Raw genomic sequence first — 17,920 nt, 5'->3', positions numbered from 1 at the left:
CAGACAAATACACCCCATAAACCTAAAACGGATACAGAAACTATTCAAAACTAAAGTAAAACTAAACATTTTTAGACTATACACTAAAAAGTAAACTGAAACAAGAAACTCTGGAAACTAAACAGAAAAAAAGAAAGAAAAGAAAAACGGAATCATACAAATTTATATCAACTATATTAAGTCTGGCTTCCACTCCCTGTCTGCACTGGAAAAATAGCGCTGAACATTGCGCAAAAACTTTATCTCTTCACTGAGTGTGTGTGCTTCTCATCGTGCATCATGACACACCACGTGCAGCGGCGCAGCTCGCGCTCAGCGGAGCGGTGGGAGTGGGAAACTTCAGGCCGCTCAGGGGTGGGACTGGGTGGGCCGAGCTGCGAGGACGAGGGGTGTGTGTCCGCTTTAAGTACCGCGCAGTGGGATCCGTTTCATAAATAAACTGATCCAAGATCGGAGCGAGGGAAGCAGCAAACTTTGGACGCTGAGTGATAATTACTGAGGACGAAGCAGAGGGTTCACCGCTGATCCAGAGAAGAATCCGCACAGATCATGTAAGAGTTTCAGTGGCTTGTCTTCATGGCTTTCTCTGTCCTATCAGGGGGGTGTTAGGTGAAGTGGAAACTTGACCTCACAGCTTCTTTTACGCAGGAGAAAGTAGTTAAAGTTAAAGGGGAGACCCTCCCATGAAGAAGAAGAAGAAGAAGAGGAGGAGGCATGTATTTGCATTTTCACAGAGGACAGATTCATGTCAAAATGTCTCACAATATAAAATCTGGATTTGCTCCACATAGAAGGGCTTTTCTTGAACTTCAGCATCTATCTCGTGTTCTAGCTGTTCTGGTTGAAGTTTTGGGCTTGAACTTTCTGAAGTTTTCTTGCTACAAAAATCCAGTTAATCAGTTCCCCAGGTGGGTTTCCAGCTGATAAGAAGTTGGTTTGCTGTTCTCCTCACTTTTTCTTTTAGTCTTTTCCATGTTCAATAAAGAACACTCAGTTAGTTCAGGTATTTCTATGTCCTCCACCTTTTTGGTTGGCAGCCAACCAGCTGCAGCTGATCCCATTTTCTTTCATCAGAGACCTTGAGGCTGTGTGCAGTGCACAGGCTTTCTTGATGTTTCTTTTGCTTGTGGTGGCATTCCAGGCTTTATTTATTCAATACATGAATTAATTTTACATGGGACCAATCTCACCAGACAAGCAAGCAATTGACAGCTGGTGTTGTTTGGGAACTTGAATTTGAAGCACTTATCTCAGGGACCAGTGTGCATACCAGCCGCGCTGGCATGCCAACACAAACCGACTGAACAGAAGTGCAGAGCTGCAGAGGGAGAGGGCATAATGGAAGAAGTGATACATGTGGTAGTGATAGGCAGAGGGGGCGAAAAGATGAAGTAACACTTGTTTTCAAGCTTGGCTGAGGTTTGTATTAGAAGTCCATTTAAGTTTGTGCATTTAAGTGTGAGGGAAGAGCAAGGCTGCCAAAAAATTAGTCTGGTGGAATGGCTTTTCATGGGTTTTTTTGGAAGAATGGATGACTCTAATTGGGCAATTCTAGGCCACCTAAGGTGCAGTATTGAGATAACTTTGCTTTTTTAAAAGCCTCTGAAGATGCAAATTGCAACAAAGCAGCGTGAAAAGCTTTTATTCAGTTGTTACATTTCAAAAGAATCCACATTTGCTGTGGTATTGGGCCAATTCTAATTTCATCTTACATTTTATCACCCCAAATATTAAGTCTCCCATCGTCTGAGTGAGAAGAAAAAGGCACAGAAGCTCAGTTTTACACAGTGAGCCTAAATCCATCGCTATCTAACCAAAACCTGTTTAATCCTGTCATGCCTTTCACTTCATGCCAATCCACACGCTGGTTCCTTTTTTTACTAAAATTAGAGGTGGAGCAAAGGCAGCATGGGTCAGAGAGCGTGACCAGTTTTGGGTGGAGATCATGTTGCAACACACACAGCTGACTTGATCCATTGTGTCTGTCACAATGATTATGAATGTATGCACCAAATATTTAGAGGATTTGGAAACAGTTGAAGGGAGGGGAGTGTTATCAGACCTGCAGATGACCTCAAGGAGAAGAAAAATCTGGAGGGAATGATAATGTGTGCACACACCCACCCACCCACCCACACACACACACACACACACACACACACACACACACATTCGATACTTACACACATCGATCTTGAGGGTCTGGTACTTGGAGCTGCTCCTCTCTACCACCTCCTCCTCAGCTGTTGTCTGCCCTTTGAACTGACATAACTTCACTATCACTGCCTTTTTCCCAAACCCAGTCACACTCACTGCTGCTTGTCTGTATGAAAGAGGTGTAGCTTTCCTTACATAACCCCATCATGTTACCTGTCCAGCCTGAACTTCTAGCTTTACTTTGCAAAGCAGAATGCTAAAGTTTAACAAAGATAACATAAAGAGGCGCATTGACATCGGCCCATGCACACAGCTAAGCAGGCATGCACAGATGCTATTTGACCATTTGCTAGACCCCTTTCCTAAAGAGTGAAGTTCAGTAAGCTTCACCACCATAACTAGGAATGGCGGTGTGTTTATCTGCTCCAGCTACCTGACTGCAATTACCTCCAAAGACAACACAAAGACACAAACATCCAAACAAGGTTATGTTCGAACAAAATAACTTTTATTACATTTTTATACATGCAGTATATGTATATTGTACTATAAAGGTAGGGCTAATTAGCCTTAGCTAGCAGTGCAAGAACATGATACAACACATGCATCATCAACTGGTGAGGATGCTAACTTTTTTGTGTGGCTATAACTTTAACCTCAGTCTTTTTGCATTATGTCATGCAAGCAGCCATTAAGTCGTGTTTAAGACCCTTTTACTTAAGTCTTATAAAATCCGTGTGCTGGGAAAAGTGAAAAATGGCAGCTGGAGGAGCAAAACGGGGCTTAGCGAAGGGTGTTTGTAAAAATGAGAACATCACCCTATAAAGCAAACACCTCCTCTATGTGTTTACTTAACAACACTGCATTTCTCCTGATTCTGTGCATTACTGCAGCTCATTACAGTTTATGAGTGTTTAACAAGAGCAAATAAAACTCCACTACTCCTTTAATGTCTTGGTAAAATAGATTTATTTTTGCGTGCAGCACAAAAATAAATGTATAACGTTAAGATGGAGAAGTTGCAGATGCTGAGAAACAGGCAGAAAGAGGAGGATCGGAGAGAACGCCCTCCTCTCCCTCCCTCTGCTTTTCGCTCTTGTAAACATTTTTTGTTTTCATTTTTCTCATGTTGACATTTGGTGTTTGACATTTGACCCCGATTTTAACATCTGAGTATGGACAGGAAGGAGCGGCTTATCTTCAGTGTGACAAATGATCAGCTTCAGCTGTGATTATTAGTGCTCTGTGTGAGAGTGGGGATGTGACACTGTGATAAATGTTCACATCAGCTACAGCACTGGACACCCTCACCCGCAGTGTATGCACAGGCACAGAGATTTACACACAAAGTGCATTATTTCACAGCTTGGGTGAGGCAGATGGAATCCAGCTGTTTGTAAGAGGTACGTCAGATTGCTCAGGGAGTGTAGCCGACGAGGATGAAAGGTTAAATACCCCCGAATGCCTTGGGAAAGCCTGGTAGAGCCGAGTGCATTTCTGGAACGTGGTAATTGTGGGAAAAAGTAAAATAAAAATTGCATTGGCTGGTTCACGATGAGGAGATGAAAGACACATTTTTTTTTAAATCAGATTATTCTGAAAACAAAGTCTTGGTGCATGAAAATGTACTGGAGCTCAGCCAACCGCCACTTGTTCCACTGTTTGCATCTCTTTCTGTCGACTGTACGATGTTTTGAAGCTGTTGGACTTTTTCTCACTTTACTTCTAGTTGTTGCAGATAGGTTTGGTTTTATTTGCACCTCTCTGAGATTTCTGCTCTCAAGCTAATACTCTCGTAATGAAAGGAATTTTGTTTGTGATTTGTTATGTTATGTTATTTTTTTCTTTTATTATTTTCTGTTTAGTCCTTTCAGTTGGCCATTTACATGTGCATCTTAATGTCAGGAGAAGCAGGATGATTCACTCGTCTTGTCTGTGTAACATAATCAAATAATGACTCAATATGACGATTGCTGCAGTTTTACTCCTGAAATCGAAATAGCAATTTTCTAATATGTCTCCTAGAATGCCAGGTGAGAGGTTGACAGTAAGAGGGACGTCGGAGATTGGGCGATTCCCGGGAGCAGCCCCGCCCACCAGGGTGGAGCTGACCATTCACAAAGAGGGCGAGAAGAAACAGGAAGAGGGAGGCTGTCGCCGCTGGTTCAAGAAGATGTGTCCATGTTGCTTCAAGCGCCAGAGCAGCACCTCCTATGATGTAACAGATAAAGTGGATTTGATCAAACCTCCGGCTCCAGCCCCTGCGCCGGCCCCGGAGCCCGCCAAGCCAAAACCTGAGAATGGAGAAGCAAAGGAAATGGAAGGTACAGTCACAGACGTTTGGGGTGAATTGTGGTATGAAATTGTTTGGACTAGACACAGACACGTGCTTACATTTTCTATTAAACCTTCCTCTCTCAGAAATAAAACTGACGGTGCGCTCTGTGGACCTGCTGAGCTCCAAGACGGGTCAGAACAGACAGGAGCATCACACTGACCTGTATCACGGGGAGGAGCTGATCATCCGCAGAGGACAAACTTTCCAGATAGAGCTGGAGCTCAACAGGCCCTTCAATGCTGACTCTGACAAATTGCACCTGGACATGAAAACAGGTATGGAATAGATGGACAGTGTCTGTGTGTGTGTGTGTGTGTGTGTGTGTGTGTGTGTGTGTGTGTGTGTGTCATCATGCCCTCCAACAAAATCAAAATATCAATATGATCATTAGCAATGATGGAGGTGTCTGAGAATTGGATAAACTGTTTAGGTGAGTAGCAAAGCAAAGCAGCAAAACAATAAAGCAAACAAAATAAGAAAATGTCTGGATACAACTTCCCAGCAATTTCAACCAAGCAAGAGACAGATTAAGAAGGAAAAGAGGTGTACTTCAGCAGTCATGCCTAAAGTAATTGAAGAAAACAGAAATTAAATCGTGATTAGAAATAAATCCCACATATTGAGTCAGCAAGTGAGCAAAGAGGTCTAAAGCACTGGCTTAAGGTAATGGATGAATAGTGACACAGCCAGGAGGAATGTATAAACAGATGAAATGAATAGCTAAAAGTAAGAGATAAACAGTTTAAATTGCTAAATGTGTCAGATAAATGGTTGAAGTAGAGCAGATTTGGAACATGATGGGTGGTGCTGATGAAGGGGTTGAGCTCATCTGGCATGGTTGTGGTGGTGCGTCATTCAAACAAAGGTGGGAACCGCTACTCTAGAGCCACAGAGGACATGATTACTATTCAAGGCGAAGAAACTGATCTAAAGTGTAGAACTGGTGGAGCACCTTTAACCAGCGTTAGCTGCAGGCCCGTGTGAAACGAAGCGGAATGAACGACTGACTCAAAACAAGCACGGGAAACGTGGTCGACATGCCACGCATAGCGAGCACATTTAAATCGAGCAGCAGTTCAACCATATCTCCACCACAAGCTTTGGATTCCACCCACCACCCCACAGCGTTAACAGTTTCCAGACCTCAGGACACCGGACACCTCTCTCTGGTATTTAAAGGCCTAACACTACAGCGATCCACTGCTCACTTGGGAATAAACGGCCATTACATCACCACAGAGAACGCAGCACATCGTTACATGGGAAGAGGGGATGAGAAAAGGAATTGACAGGCACAGATAACTATGCGAGCCACCCCCATTTGACAGGTTCTCATTATTTTTGCTTTCACAGTCGCATTTGCTGTGAAAAGGTTTTAAGTGTTGCACCGAAAGCAACAACTTTGCGTCGCTGTAGGTTCCTAAGCTGTTATTTTGTTCATCTATGAAGCTGAATGAAGATTCCGAGTCAATTTACAAGAAAGTCATTCCAGCAGAAAAGAGACAATTTAACATTGATTTCCTTTTGAGCGGGTACACAGATGTGACAGAGGAAGTCCTGGCTGCGGTCGGGCGGAGAACAATGGTTTCTTGATAAACTCCACATTCGCTTCAGCAAATGGCAGCTAAAGCCCAGCAGGGTGCCACAGAGCAAATAACTCAGAGGAAAGCACCCAATAAGTCTTAATCCAGCAAGGAGGTTAGAATTAAAGTTTGTCCAAAGCTGTTTGAGCTGTTTGTTTGTTAGCCTTCAGCGAAACATGAAGTCATATAAAAGGAGACATTGAGGCTAACTGTCATAAGATGAAACCTTCACCAACACGCTTTGCCTTCTGCAGAGATGAGTGTGTGTGTGTGTGTGTGTGTGTGTGCAGTGTGGGAGGTTTTATAGCCCTGAAATTTTGTTTACTGAGACAAACCATACACAGCGGGGTGAAGGGCTGTGATGCATATGTGGTTTACAGTTTGCTATGGTTGTGTGGAAAAAGACTAACAATCACTGTGACGTGAATAATGGAGTTTACTTCGTTCCCATATACATGTTGCAGTGAAGTCCTTCCCCTGCTGCCTCCACTATCAATCCAAATTTTCAAGGTTACTTGAGAATCAGAAAAAGGAGAGAAGTGAAAAGCACTTTGCTGAGCTGCATCGCCTTCACCCACACATAAAAAGAGTGGTTTCGAAATGTTTTACACAAACACAGAATGTACAAGTTCATGTGCATATGCATTCAAGCAGATGGACTGACTAATGGATGTTTGTCATCTTGTTCACTGGAGGAGCATCATTTGTGTTGCTGTGCCCTGAAAGGTCGTTCAATTCAAACATGAGAATCTCTACCTGAATTGCAAATGTTGTGCTGGTTTTTGTTTTTCTTCTTTTTCGCTTAACATGTTTTGCTTGCTGTTTTGTTAGCTGGACATTTTAATAGGTCTAGTGGTTCACAGCAGGTCAGCTGCAAGCAGTTTACTTTAATTTAAAAATTTGGGGAATTGCACTCTTGCCAAGAGTTAGATGAGAAGATAGAGGCACATGCAAATGTACAAATGCAGAACAACTCATCTGGCTTTTGTCTATATAACTTCTATTGCAGTGTTTTTCTTTCTGTTTCTTCTTTGTTGGAGTATTCTGGTACAACATGACTCAAATGTATCCTGTGCGCTGTAGGTCCCCTGCCCACGGTGTCCAAAGGCACCCACGTCATCATTCCACTGGTGGATCACCTGGAGGATGAACGCTGGGAGGCCAAGGTTGTAGAGCAGAACGGCAACAAAGTGAAGCTGTCCATCAACTCCCCGTCCAATGCTGTATGTGGCCTGTACGGGCTCACGGTGACCAGTAGCTCTTCAACGGGCGAGACAGGAACTACTCACAACTCCAGCAAGAACATCGTCATGCTCTTCAACCCTTGGTGTGAAGGTAAGATTGGCAGCGGGTGTGAACAGGAATGTGGATTGAGGACAGGAAAGTGGAAGAGAGACAGGAGAGAGGACAAGTTATTTAAGTGATGAGAGGAGAAAAATGAAGGAAGAAAAGGCAGCGTTGCATAACAAGTCTGGGATGATTTACGTACTATCTGGCTTACTATTTGGTTTGAGGCCAAATAGCTGCAAAGAGTCAAGATTTCTCTTGCAGGAGAACTGTCTGATACAGGCCAATTTCCAGGGAAAGTGTTCCAAGAACATAGCTGCTGTATTACAGATCGCGTCATCGTTCTGATAACACACACTGCTGCAAAGTAGATTTCTGTTTAGCCGTTTCATCTGTGAGAGGAATCCTGATATAATGTTACACAGGGGTGAGAAAGTCCACCACAGTCCATGAGTGTGTTGCTGTCCATCAAACAGCTACAGTGTGACCCTGAGTGTGACTATGGGAGTTATGTAACTGCACTGGGTATGATTGGTTATGCCACTTACTCACCACACTGAAGTGTGTTTGTGATCAAAACAGTGTGTGTAGAAGATGAACTAGACCTTCATTGGCCTCATTTATAACGTCTATGCATGCACATGTGATTTTTAACCTTTGCTTATGCATAAATCAAACACTGATGTGGGGTTTTTTTTTGGTGTATCTTCATCATGTTTTCAAAATGAGCTTTGTATCAAAAAGGTGATACAAGCTGTAAACACAGTCCAGAGTGCAATTAATCCATTGCACAACCGGTCTAATTCTTGACTCTCTTAAGTGGCTCTAGTGTGCCATGAATTATGAGTAAATTAAGACTTTTCTCAAGACAAATATTCAGCTGACGGAGCAACAGCATCAAACTGCTCAGCTCGGTTCTCCGTCCGTCAGCAGAAAATGCCTGCCTACAGCAAAAATTCCAGAGTTACAAGAATGTTTGACCATGAAAATTCGGCAAAGTGTGCAACAATACAAAAAACGTTCAGTAGCGTAAAATCTAAATGCAGTTGAGACGCGTAGCAGAGCTGTGATGGTGTGGCTTGTCTGCTCTGGTGCTTGGGTGAAAGAAAATGATCGCTCGCTGCTGCATGTTTCCAGCATTTAAACGCCGATCTGTCTGGGTTTTTACACTCAGATGTGATTTTTAACCTGTCCATATGGGGTTCATCAGTATTTTCTTAAATAATTCTTCAAAGAAAAACGAGAGGTCAGTTATATGAGGTCCATTCCTTATTCTGCTGTTTCTTTCAGTTCGCTGAGCACTTCGAACTGTGCACACAGGATATTTGACAAAAAGAAGTGTGTTTGCAACACAGCAAAATAAAAAAAAACAAAACAAAAAACGTGGACCTGGATCTGATAAAAATCCATTCTGTCTTTCATTATGGGGTTGCTGTTTTTGGCAGCAAGCCCAATCTCCTCTTCCCCCTTGCAATCTCTTCTTCCCAAAACCAATCCCACCCTCTTGCTCATAAAAGTCAAAATCCCACAATTACTGTATAAAAACGCCACGGGGCGAGCTCAGAGTAATCCTGCAGCTGGTGACAACCTGTCCTGTCCCTCGCCTTTACTGCCTCCGTGTGTATTTCCTGCCTTTCTGTGCCTCTCCCGCCCAGCTTTGCTCACGTCTTGCTATCTGTTGACCCGATCCTCACTCCGTCTCCGCATTGCTCTGTTTTCTGGCCTCCCCCTCCTTCCTATCCTCCTGTGTGTGTCTGCTTCTGTCTGCATTGCAGAAACATTCAGTAAGAAGCGAAAATCACAATTATCACAGCTGCCAGATGCTGTCAAGCTCACCTCCCTCTACTTTCTCCTGTAAAATCTCAAGACTGTCAAGTCTGTTATGCTCCACTCTCCCTCCACCCTTTCCTTCTCAAGCACAACTTCCCCTCTTTCTCTCCCTCGTCCCTCATGACTTTGTTAAACCTCTTCCTTCCACTTAGTTTTTCTCATGTCCATCCTGAGTACTCTGACATTCAAGGCTTTCCCTTTCTTTCTTTTTTGTCACGTTCCTTTTCCCCGCCAACCGGAAATCACGGTGGCAACATCGAGAGATAAAAGAGATGGAAAAACAAAGATTTCTGAAGCTCGTGGTAGGCGTGCACGCCCAAGTCTGGAGGGCTGATGTCACTCAAAACAGACTTTTTCCCATAAATGAATGTGGGCCCCACTGCAAGGTCCATGGAGTCATTGTGTTTCTTAACCATTTCCTGGCCTTTGGGACTCTTCATTTGTGAAAAGAAATCACATTCTTTAGTGATTTTGTCACTGAAGAGTTAAATAAAGCAAGATTGTGCTTACTTTCACAGGGAAGGAAGGAGACAAACTCTTGAGTCTGTATCATTAAGTTTAATCCTACAGTTTTAAGGAAAAGGGTTTCTTTGTTCGTTTTTCCTGTCAACGTTGCTTTAATAACACCAACATTGGAGATAACTATATACACTGGGAAATCTAAGGAAGAAGAAATATTTTTGTCTGACAAAAATGTTTGTGTTTGTTTCCAGGCAGTTTTTATCTTTGAGGGTTTCCCTTGTTTCAAGCTTTTTTGCCTTTAATTGTCTTGATGAGATATTCTAACTTCTTAGACATTTATTACTGGTTTTGAGACACTTGATGCTTGAAACTAGAATTTCCAGTTTTTTGATTGACACTGACAAGTGCAGACCTGCTCTGTGAAAGTCAAAATTTCTTTGTATCCAGACAAATGTACTTGTTTTAGTCTGATGGCACTACTTTTAAGGCAACTGTGGGTCTTTTAGGCCAGATATTTAATATTTTCCTGTTCTCTTGGGAGATATTTTTGCTCATTTTAAGTAGCATTTCTCCCATTTAATTGCATTGTTTTCTTGTTTTTGAGAGATAAGTTTTTGCTGTGTAATAATATTTAAAAGTAAGGAATGTCAAAGTTCCTCTTAGTATTAATTAAACCCCTAAAAACTCACTCTGTTGATCAGATTTATGTACGCAGCAGTTTTTTCCATAAAAAAAAAACAACCTTAATGCCTTAAAATGCTATTCTAGCAGCTTCTGAGGACGACTTTTCTCAAAGTTTTCTGTAATGACTGCAGTCACCATCTAATTCAGCAGCTTAGCTATCTGATAAACTGTTTTGGGTGACGTTAGCTTTCACGTTACAACACCCCCAAGGTATATAAAATGTCCTGTCAGTGTTTGACATGAATCATAATGGAACTTGGCAGGCTGACGTAGGCTAGCATTGCGTATGTTGACTCGTCCTTGCTGTGTGCCCAGGTTAAATGGATGAAACAGCGTCGGGATTCAGTTTTATGACTAAACTAACCTGTTTCTTATGTAAAAAAAATTCCAGAACAGTGCTCTACTGTAATCCTCAGTTGATTGGTTCGTTATATGTATGTATGTTAAAAACCCATATGGACATGTTAACATGGTGCAAAACTTGCTTTTCTCTTGGAGTTGGTCTTTAAATGTATGCAATGCATGATGAGAATCTAGACTCTCAATACTATTAAAAGATAACAGTTATAGATGCAACGTTTTCATGTCTTCCCAGAGGACACGGTGTTCCTGGATGACGAGGAGGAGAGGAAGGAGTACGTGCTGAACGACACAGGGAGGATTTACTACGGCACAGAGAAACAAATAGGCGCTCGCACGTGGAACTTTGGGCAGGTATGGACTAACAAGACAAGATGTGACATGAAAGTGCTGAGCACATCTGCTTTTGAATGTCATTATGTCACTGCCTGTGGCACGCAGACTCTTTGTTCCTACTAATCTTTAAAACAGCCATTTTGATATGTCTCAATTATTGTAATCAATGTTTATTGATGTTTCAATAGTAAGACGTGCGTTTGAATTGTACAATATTTTTTAAAACCCAAGATATGATCCAAATCTCCGTGTGAATGGGCTGTTTTCTTTGGCTGATGAGTTGTTTTTTTTTTATTGTTGTCGTAGTTTCATGAAGGAATCCTGGAAGCATGTCTGTTTATCCTGGAGAAGAGCGACATGCCTGCATCTGGTCGAGCAGATCCTGTCAATGTGGTTAGAGTTGTATCTGCCATGGTGAGTTTAAGCTTATAGTGACATCCATATCAACATGGGGTTAGCCAGGGTTTTAAGAAATGCTGTCATGAGTCATTAAGTTTCATTTAATGAGCTGGCTTTTCAGCTGTATTACTTTAAGCTTTGAAATGTTGTTTCAAAGTCTTCTTTTGAATAACCTCAGGTTGCTAAACCCCCCAAATTTCCAGTAAAAATGCTGATGACACAACCTCATTGTCTTCATTAGTAGCTATGGCCCTAATCATGTCTCAAAGGGATAAATAAAGTTCAATCTAAATCTAAATCTAAATTGTTCATGATCTGCTTTGAAAATCATGATTTCTAAATGAGAGCAGTCACCTGTAACTGCCTGTGTCACGGCCCTCTTTTCAGATAAACGCTCAGGATGACTTTGGGGTTCTGGTAGGGAACTGGTCTGGGGATTACTCTGACGGAGTGTCTCCTGCGGCGTGGAGCAGCAGCGTGGAGATCCTGAGGAAATACCACTCGTCCGATGGAACGCCTGTGTCATATGGACAGTGCTGGGTCTTCTCTGGGGTCACTACAACTGGTGAGAAAAAATACAGGAGAGAGAGTGTGTGATGGTGTGTGTGTGTGCTAGAGAAAAATGTGTGTTTGTAGAGACAGTTTGTAGCTCAGTGGGCAGTAGCAAGATTGCACCTTGTGTTTGTTGTGTGTGTGCATCACCAAAAAGGGATTCAACAAAGGCCAATTTGATTAGCATGATCATTGCTTCCTGCCTATCAGGCCCTTTTCATTAGCTCTCTGTGTAACAGAACACTTCATTCATTGTGTGGGCATGCAGGGTCACTCACGTGATAGCTAGCTGACCTTAGCACACACACACAGCGTTGCTCCCGATGGCAAACCATAGCTCATATACACCCTAAATACCTCACACTGGCATTCCTGTCATATCTCCCACTTCTGTCGCCGATTGAGCCACATGTGTTGCTTTCATTCAGCCAGGATATAACTGTGCATTTAACTGTGCAAATTCCATCTCAGCAGAAATATCTGAAGTGATTATGCTCAATGCTTAGTATCTGGGAACATTATTTGATGATTAAATGACCTTGTAAGCAGAGTTGTAATTAATCTATCGCTGCCTGTCTTTGTTTCCAGTGCTGCGGTGTCTTGGCATACCCGCCCGCAGTGTGACCAACTTCCAGTCTGCTCATGATACTGATGTATCCCTCACTACAGATGTCTATTTCGATGAGAATATGGACCCAATCGACTACCTCAATAGTGACTCTGTCTGGTAAGATGTGTCACTTTACATGGCCGGGACACCATGCTTGGAAAGATTTCCTGCTGCTAAATCCAATCCTTAGGAATGCACCATATATTAAGATCTGCTCTGGAAGCAGTTCCCTCTAACTTGAAACCCCAGAGATGTCACGCTCTTTCAATTATTTGCAACTCCTCCAATACCGCAGAGGCTGATGTGGTACCTCTCTGCTCTCTGGCAGTACCGTAAAATGCCCTTAGAATGATTTGTACTATTTCTTCTTCCTTATGGCTACTTTTTACACTTTTCATACCGAACTACAAAGCAAAATTACACCAGGTACTTGCGATGTAGCAAAATAGCTTATCTTAGCTTAGCTTAGTTTAGCACAAGAAGCTGAAAACAGAGGAAAATGATGTGCAAACATGGACTTGCTGTATAAAAATGGACATAATTAACATATAACATAATATAACATAATTTAATTCCATCTAGGAACTTCCATGTGTGGAATGATTGCTGGATGGCAAGACCAGACCTGCCCCCTGGTCATGGAGGCTGGCAGGCTGTTGACTCCACTCCCCAGGAAACGAGCCAGGGCACCTTCCGCTGCGGCCCCGCCTCTGTCAACGCCATCCGCTCCGGCCAGGTCTACCTCAAACACGACACGCCGTTTGTCTTCGCTGAGGTGAGTGCTAGAAATTGGCAAGTGTGCTTGAACACGTCTTCATTATTTAGTTCACTCTAGGTGCATTACCAAAGGAAGAGGAAGGTGGTCAAACTTCATTGTACGTACACACAATTTAAAAAGGCGTCTTCGGAGCTGGAGTAACTATGTGAGGCGTAACTAATGAAACTAATATATTTCATAGATATAATTTAGTGCTTCTCAGCAGACACCTTCTCCAGCAGCATGCATTGTTTTCAAAACTCAGCCATGCTATTCACTGAGGAACTGGTACAAAGGAAATATAATACATCAAACTGATGCATACTTGAAAGTTCACCTTCATCATCAGGAGCTAATGGTGTTTGTTGGTGCTTTTCTATCAGGTCAACAGTGATAAGATCTACTGGCAGAAGAACCTGGATGGCACTTTCAGCCAGATCCACAGTGAGAAGAAAGCTGTCGGCCACTTCATCAGCACTAAAGCAGTGGGCTCTGATGAGCGGGCAGACATCACACACCTGTACAAACACCAAGAAGGTAGCGACAAGCATATTGTACTTTGCTAATGGTATTTTGCCCCAGATTGATGCTCTAGAACCAGACAGAATTATTTCTACACTACCAGGAACTATCTTAAAATGTCAAGATTAAATGTTTTCTTGCTGCATAGATCATTTCGCTGCGCATAGATTCCCCTCATCTGACCCCTCACCAGTTCACCTTCTCTTCACAGTTTTAAAATATGTGTCTCTGTTTGCTTTGTTTGGAGGACTGTGGGCCATATCTCTTCTATCTGTCAATAAATCCTCAAACATCAGACAGGACGAGGTGCACTCACCGTCTCCTCCCTCTTTACCAGGTTCGGAAGAGGAACGTATCGCCGTGGAGACTGCCAGTCGCTATGGCAGCAAGCCAAATGTCTACTCCACGCCCATGGCAGAGGATGTTAGTGTGGAGGTGAAGATGGACGGTGAGGGGCCCAGGATGGGTGCTGACGCCCAGCTGAGCATCCTGGTGAAGAACCTGAGCTCGCAGCCTCGTCGGACCACTCTGCACAGCCAGGTGGCCGTCATGTACTACACTGGTGTGCTGAAGGGCACCATCAAGAAGGAGCAGATCCTTGTGGAGCTTTTGCCCAATGAAGGTTAGCTTTCCCCTAAGGTTAAAAGCTGCTGTATGTTACAAAAGGAACTTTGACTTTGCAGTTCCCCTCAGCTCTGCAGAGAGTTTTAGTGTCTTGCTGCTCTCATCAGTGTTGTTTCCAGCTGCAGCAAACAGCTGTTTTCAGCAAAAAAAAAAAAAAAAAAAAAGCCAGAAAAATCAAGCGCACACCACCTGTCCAGAATCAAAATGGACAGATATTTTTTCTCGGAGTCGGTGCTGCTAAAAGGAGAGTGATGAATGCTGACGTTGGAACTGTTTGCTAACTTTTCCACTCCACTTTAGAGGGCGATAATAGCTTGGTGTTGTGTTTACAGCTTGTTTCTGTTGCCCCTGAGTTCATTCAGGTTTAAAACAACCTTCCTTAGCTCAATGAACAGCAACTGATGGCTGCAAGTTACAATCACAAGATAATGGTAAACCCTGGTGTTCGATATCAGCCCCAGAGAATATTGAATTGAGCAAAGGTGTGTGTTTTTTTTTTCCTTATGATTTTCATTTGTAAAGGGAAGAATATGTCATTTCTTGTTTCAAAAGTAAATGTTGTAATCTCGCCCTGATGCAGTCTAATGCACTGGAACAGCCAGGGGAGCTTTGCTAATAAGCAGCTGTGAAACTGTGAAAGCCCAGGCTGTAAATTGGAGTTAGTGTCAAATAGATTTTTTTACATGGCAGCATTAGCAGAGTGGAGTAGATTCAGGCAAAAAAAAAACAAAAAAACCCCAACAAATTGAACTGTGTCGTGGGATACGTAATTGAGAAAATAATTTGGCAAATTGTGCTCATTTTTAATTCAGCCGAAACTCATTCCAGGTTTACATTTTGGGAAACACACATATTTGCATTCTTGCAGAGAGTTAAATGATCACTCTCATGTTTGTACGGTTAATATGAAGCTACAGGTAGCAGCCAGTTAGCTTAGCTTCGCTTGTCTGTACAAAGACCTGCAAAAACAAGTTGCTGTGTTATGGAGGATTATGTGTGTGTGCATCTATGACTGTTTTGGACATTCTGCAGGGTGATTCACTCTTGGAAGTCATGTGTCTGGCCATGAAATAGCCAGACAGACACCCCTCATAAAGCCGCAACCTTTTTACACCCTGGCTTTTGCTTGGATTTATCAAACAAGGTTTAACATGTTAATTGGTGAACTTTGATGGTGCTGGTAAATGGATTTTGTTACATTTGGACAGAGCCAGACTTGCTGTTTCCAGGTGTTTCCAGTCTTTTGTTTAGCTAATCGGCTAATAATGCAAAGACGGGAAAACCTGCACAGTAACAATGCTGAATACTAAGCCCAACCCATTTTCTGTACTTCCACGCAGAAAGGACCATTGAGCTGATGCTGCCCTACCAACAGTACCAAAACCAGCTGGTGGATCAGGCAGCTCTGATGCTGACCCTCTCGGGAAGAGTCAGCGAGACCCAACAAGTATTAGCCAACCAGACCACCTTTAGGCTCCGTACACCTGACCTCACCATCACAGTAGGTTTTGTTTTTATATTGCAATGAACCATTTGTAGGATTATTTCTTATAATATTACTCCATCTGGAACACAGAAAATACATAGGAAAAGGTTTTGTTCACCCCTCCTGACTCATTTTCAATGACCCTCTTACAGCCTTTGGGAGATGCTGTGGTTGGTAAGGAGATGGCAGCCAAGATTACCTTCACCAACCCCTTGCCACGTATGCTAAAGGCAGTGGTGTTCAGAGTGGAGGGCCTGGGTCTGCAGAAGGGCCACGAAGTGGTTGTAGGGTAAGAACATGAGACACCTCCCTCTATTTTTACCTCCTCATCTCTGTCATCCCCTCTTTCATACTAATATCCCACTCCTCTTTCCCCTCTCAGTGATGTCAGCGGCCACTCCACCGTGACATTGACAGAGCACTTCATTCCCACCCAGCCCGGACCCAGGAAGCTGGTGGCGTCACTCGACTGTAAACAGCTCACACAAGTGCACGGAGTGGCTGATATCTTCGTTCTGGAGCAGTGAGAGTGAGTTAGCTGCTCCTCTCACGTCGCCTTTTCCTGACAAAACATAAACATAGAACCTCTGATTATATGAAAACTGTTTATATATCTTTAAACTATCTTGTTTTTTTGTACTACAGATATATTTTAAGTCTATGAATAGACCATTAACAGCTGTAGCGTTATTAGCATTATTAACTTGAAATGTTAGAAATTCACACTTCTACCTTGCTCTTAAATGTCAAAACTGTGGTGCATGCAGTGGGGTTTAAATGCACGCACAGCAAGTGAAGCGCTTTAATTAACCAGCATTTGTCTGTTGATTGCATAGACTGTTCTAGCACTAGTGCATTTCAAGACACTGAACAAATGATGTGAAGGTGGTAATGTAAATACTGTATGTGTGTTATTCACATAGCTGAAAAATATGTGAAATGCATTGTCAGACAAAATGAACCTCACGTGGCTTACATGAAGTTGGGGGGTGGGGGGTGGGCCGGGGGGTACTGTGAGACGCTTTTATAGGGAATGATCTCAACATTGGCAGTGGCATTTTGTAAAGGGCACATTGTAATTTCCCTTTTCCCCCCTCCTGTTACATTCAACTGAAGAATTTTTAATTATAGAAAATGATTGTTTGAAAGATAAAGATATTTTTAGGATACACACAGGATGTAAAAGGTTATTGAAATCATCAGATGAAATGCAAATTCATACCGTCTCCTTTATTTTGAAAATCAGTGAGGTACCGCTCTCAAAACTGGATGCAAACCTAAATGTTCCCTGAGGAAGAAGTCTGTCCATCACGCGTTTCTAATGACACTGACGTCAGCCTTACAGTGTTTTAGTTACCAAAAAAATTGGCTTAATTCACTGAGTGTTTCATTTCAGCACTCTAAGTACAATGTGAAGGAAACTATTTTAATGACATGACACTATTTATCTACTTGGAGTGTGTTTTTGTTTTGTATTGTATGTGTTGTCTTGGTAATAAAACTTACACTGACATGATTACCTGACTTCTGAGTTCTTTTCTGCTCCCAATACATCATCAGACAAGTCTTAACTGAAGCGAATGATGATGGAGACGGAGCGACAAGCAGTTACTCGTATTCTTCCATTTCTGCAATCGAACCTTTTATCTTGTGTGTATCATGATCGGTGATCTGCTGCGTAGTGACTCATTCAACTGTGCGACTTTGAGCAGGTGACACACCTTCGATGTACTTCATTTTTCAGGATAATGCTGATACAGCTGCAGGTACGGGAGTATGTGATTGTGATATCTTCGACCTGCATGCAGAGGTTGTCCTTCTCTGACACGCTGCGGCTGACATACTGGACAGTTCAGGCCAGGCTCGAGGTCGGGGAAGACTTGGCTTGTCTCCACTCTTCATCTCTTTTGTTTGGCTTCCAACTGTTTCATTT

General features: G+C 42.7%; 1 protein-coding gene across 1 annotated transcript; it reads left to right on the top strand.

The window, feature by feature from the left end:
• The first annotated feature begins 437 nt into the window (after positions 1 to 437).
• tgm1l1 (transglutaminase 1 like 1) lies at positions 438 to 17,503 on the top strand. Its single transcript, XM_076744131.1, has 14 exons — positions 438 to 551; positions 4,183 to 4,481; positions 4,579 to 4,770; positions 7,162 to 7,413; positions 10,937 to 11,055; positions 11,344 to 11,451; positions 11,824 to 12,001; positions 12,577 to 12,715; positions 13,181 to 13,373; positions 13,739 to 13,892; positions 14,215 to 14,499; positions 15,842 to 16,002; positions 16,140 to 16,276; positions 16,370 to 17,503. Exons 2-14 carry the CDS (start codon positions 4,184 to 4,186, stop codon positions 16,512 to 16,514), a joined length of 2,361 nt encoding a protein of 786 aa, XP_076600246.1. The 5' UTR covers positions 438 to 551; position 4,183; the 3' UTR covers positions 16,515 to 17,503.
• The last annotated feature ends 417 nt before the right edge of the window (positions 17,504 to 17,920 follow it).

This window comes from Chaetodon auriga, chromosome 12, assembly GCF_051107435.1.
Source record: "Chaetodon auriga isolate fChaAug3 chromosome 12, fChaAug3.hap1, whole genome shotgun sequence".
Lineage (NCBI taxonomy): Eukaryota > Metazoa > Chordata > Actinopteri > Chaetodontiformes > Chaetodontidae > Chaetodon > Chaetodon auriga.
Note: the sequence above shows the minus strand (reverse complement) of the source record. Positions and strands in the feature narration are given on the sequence as shown.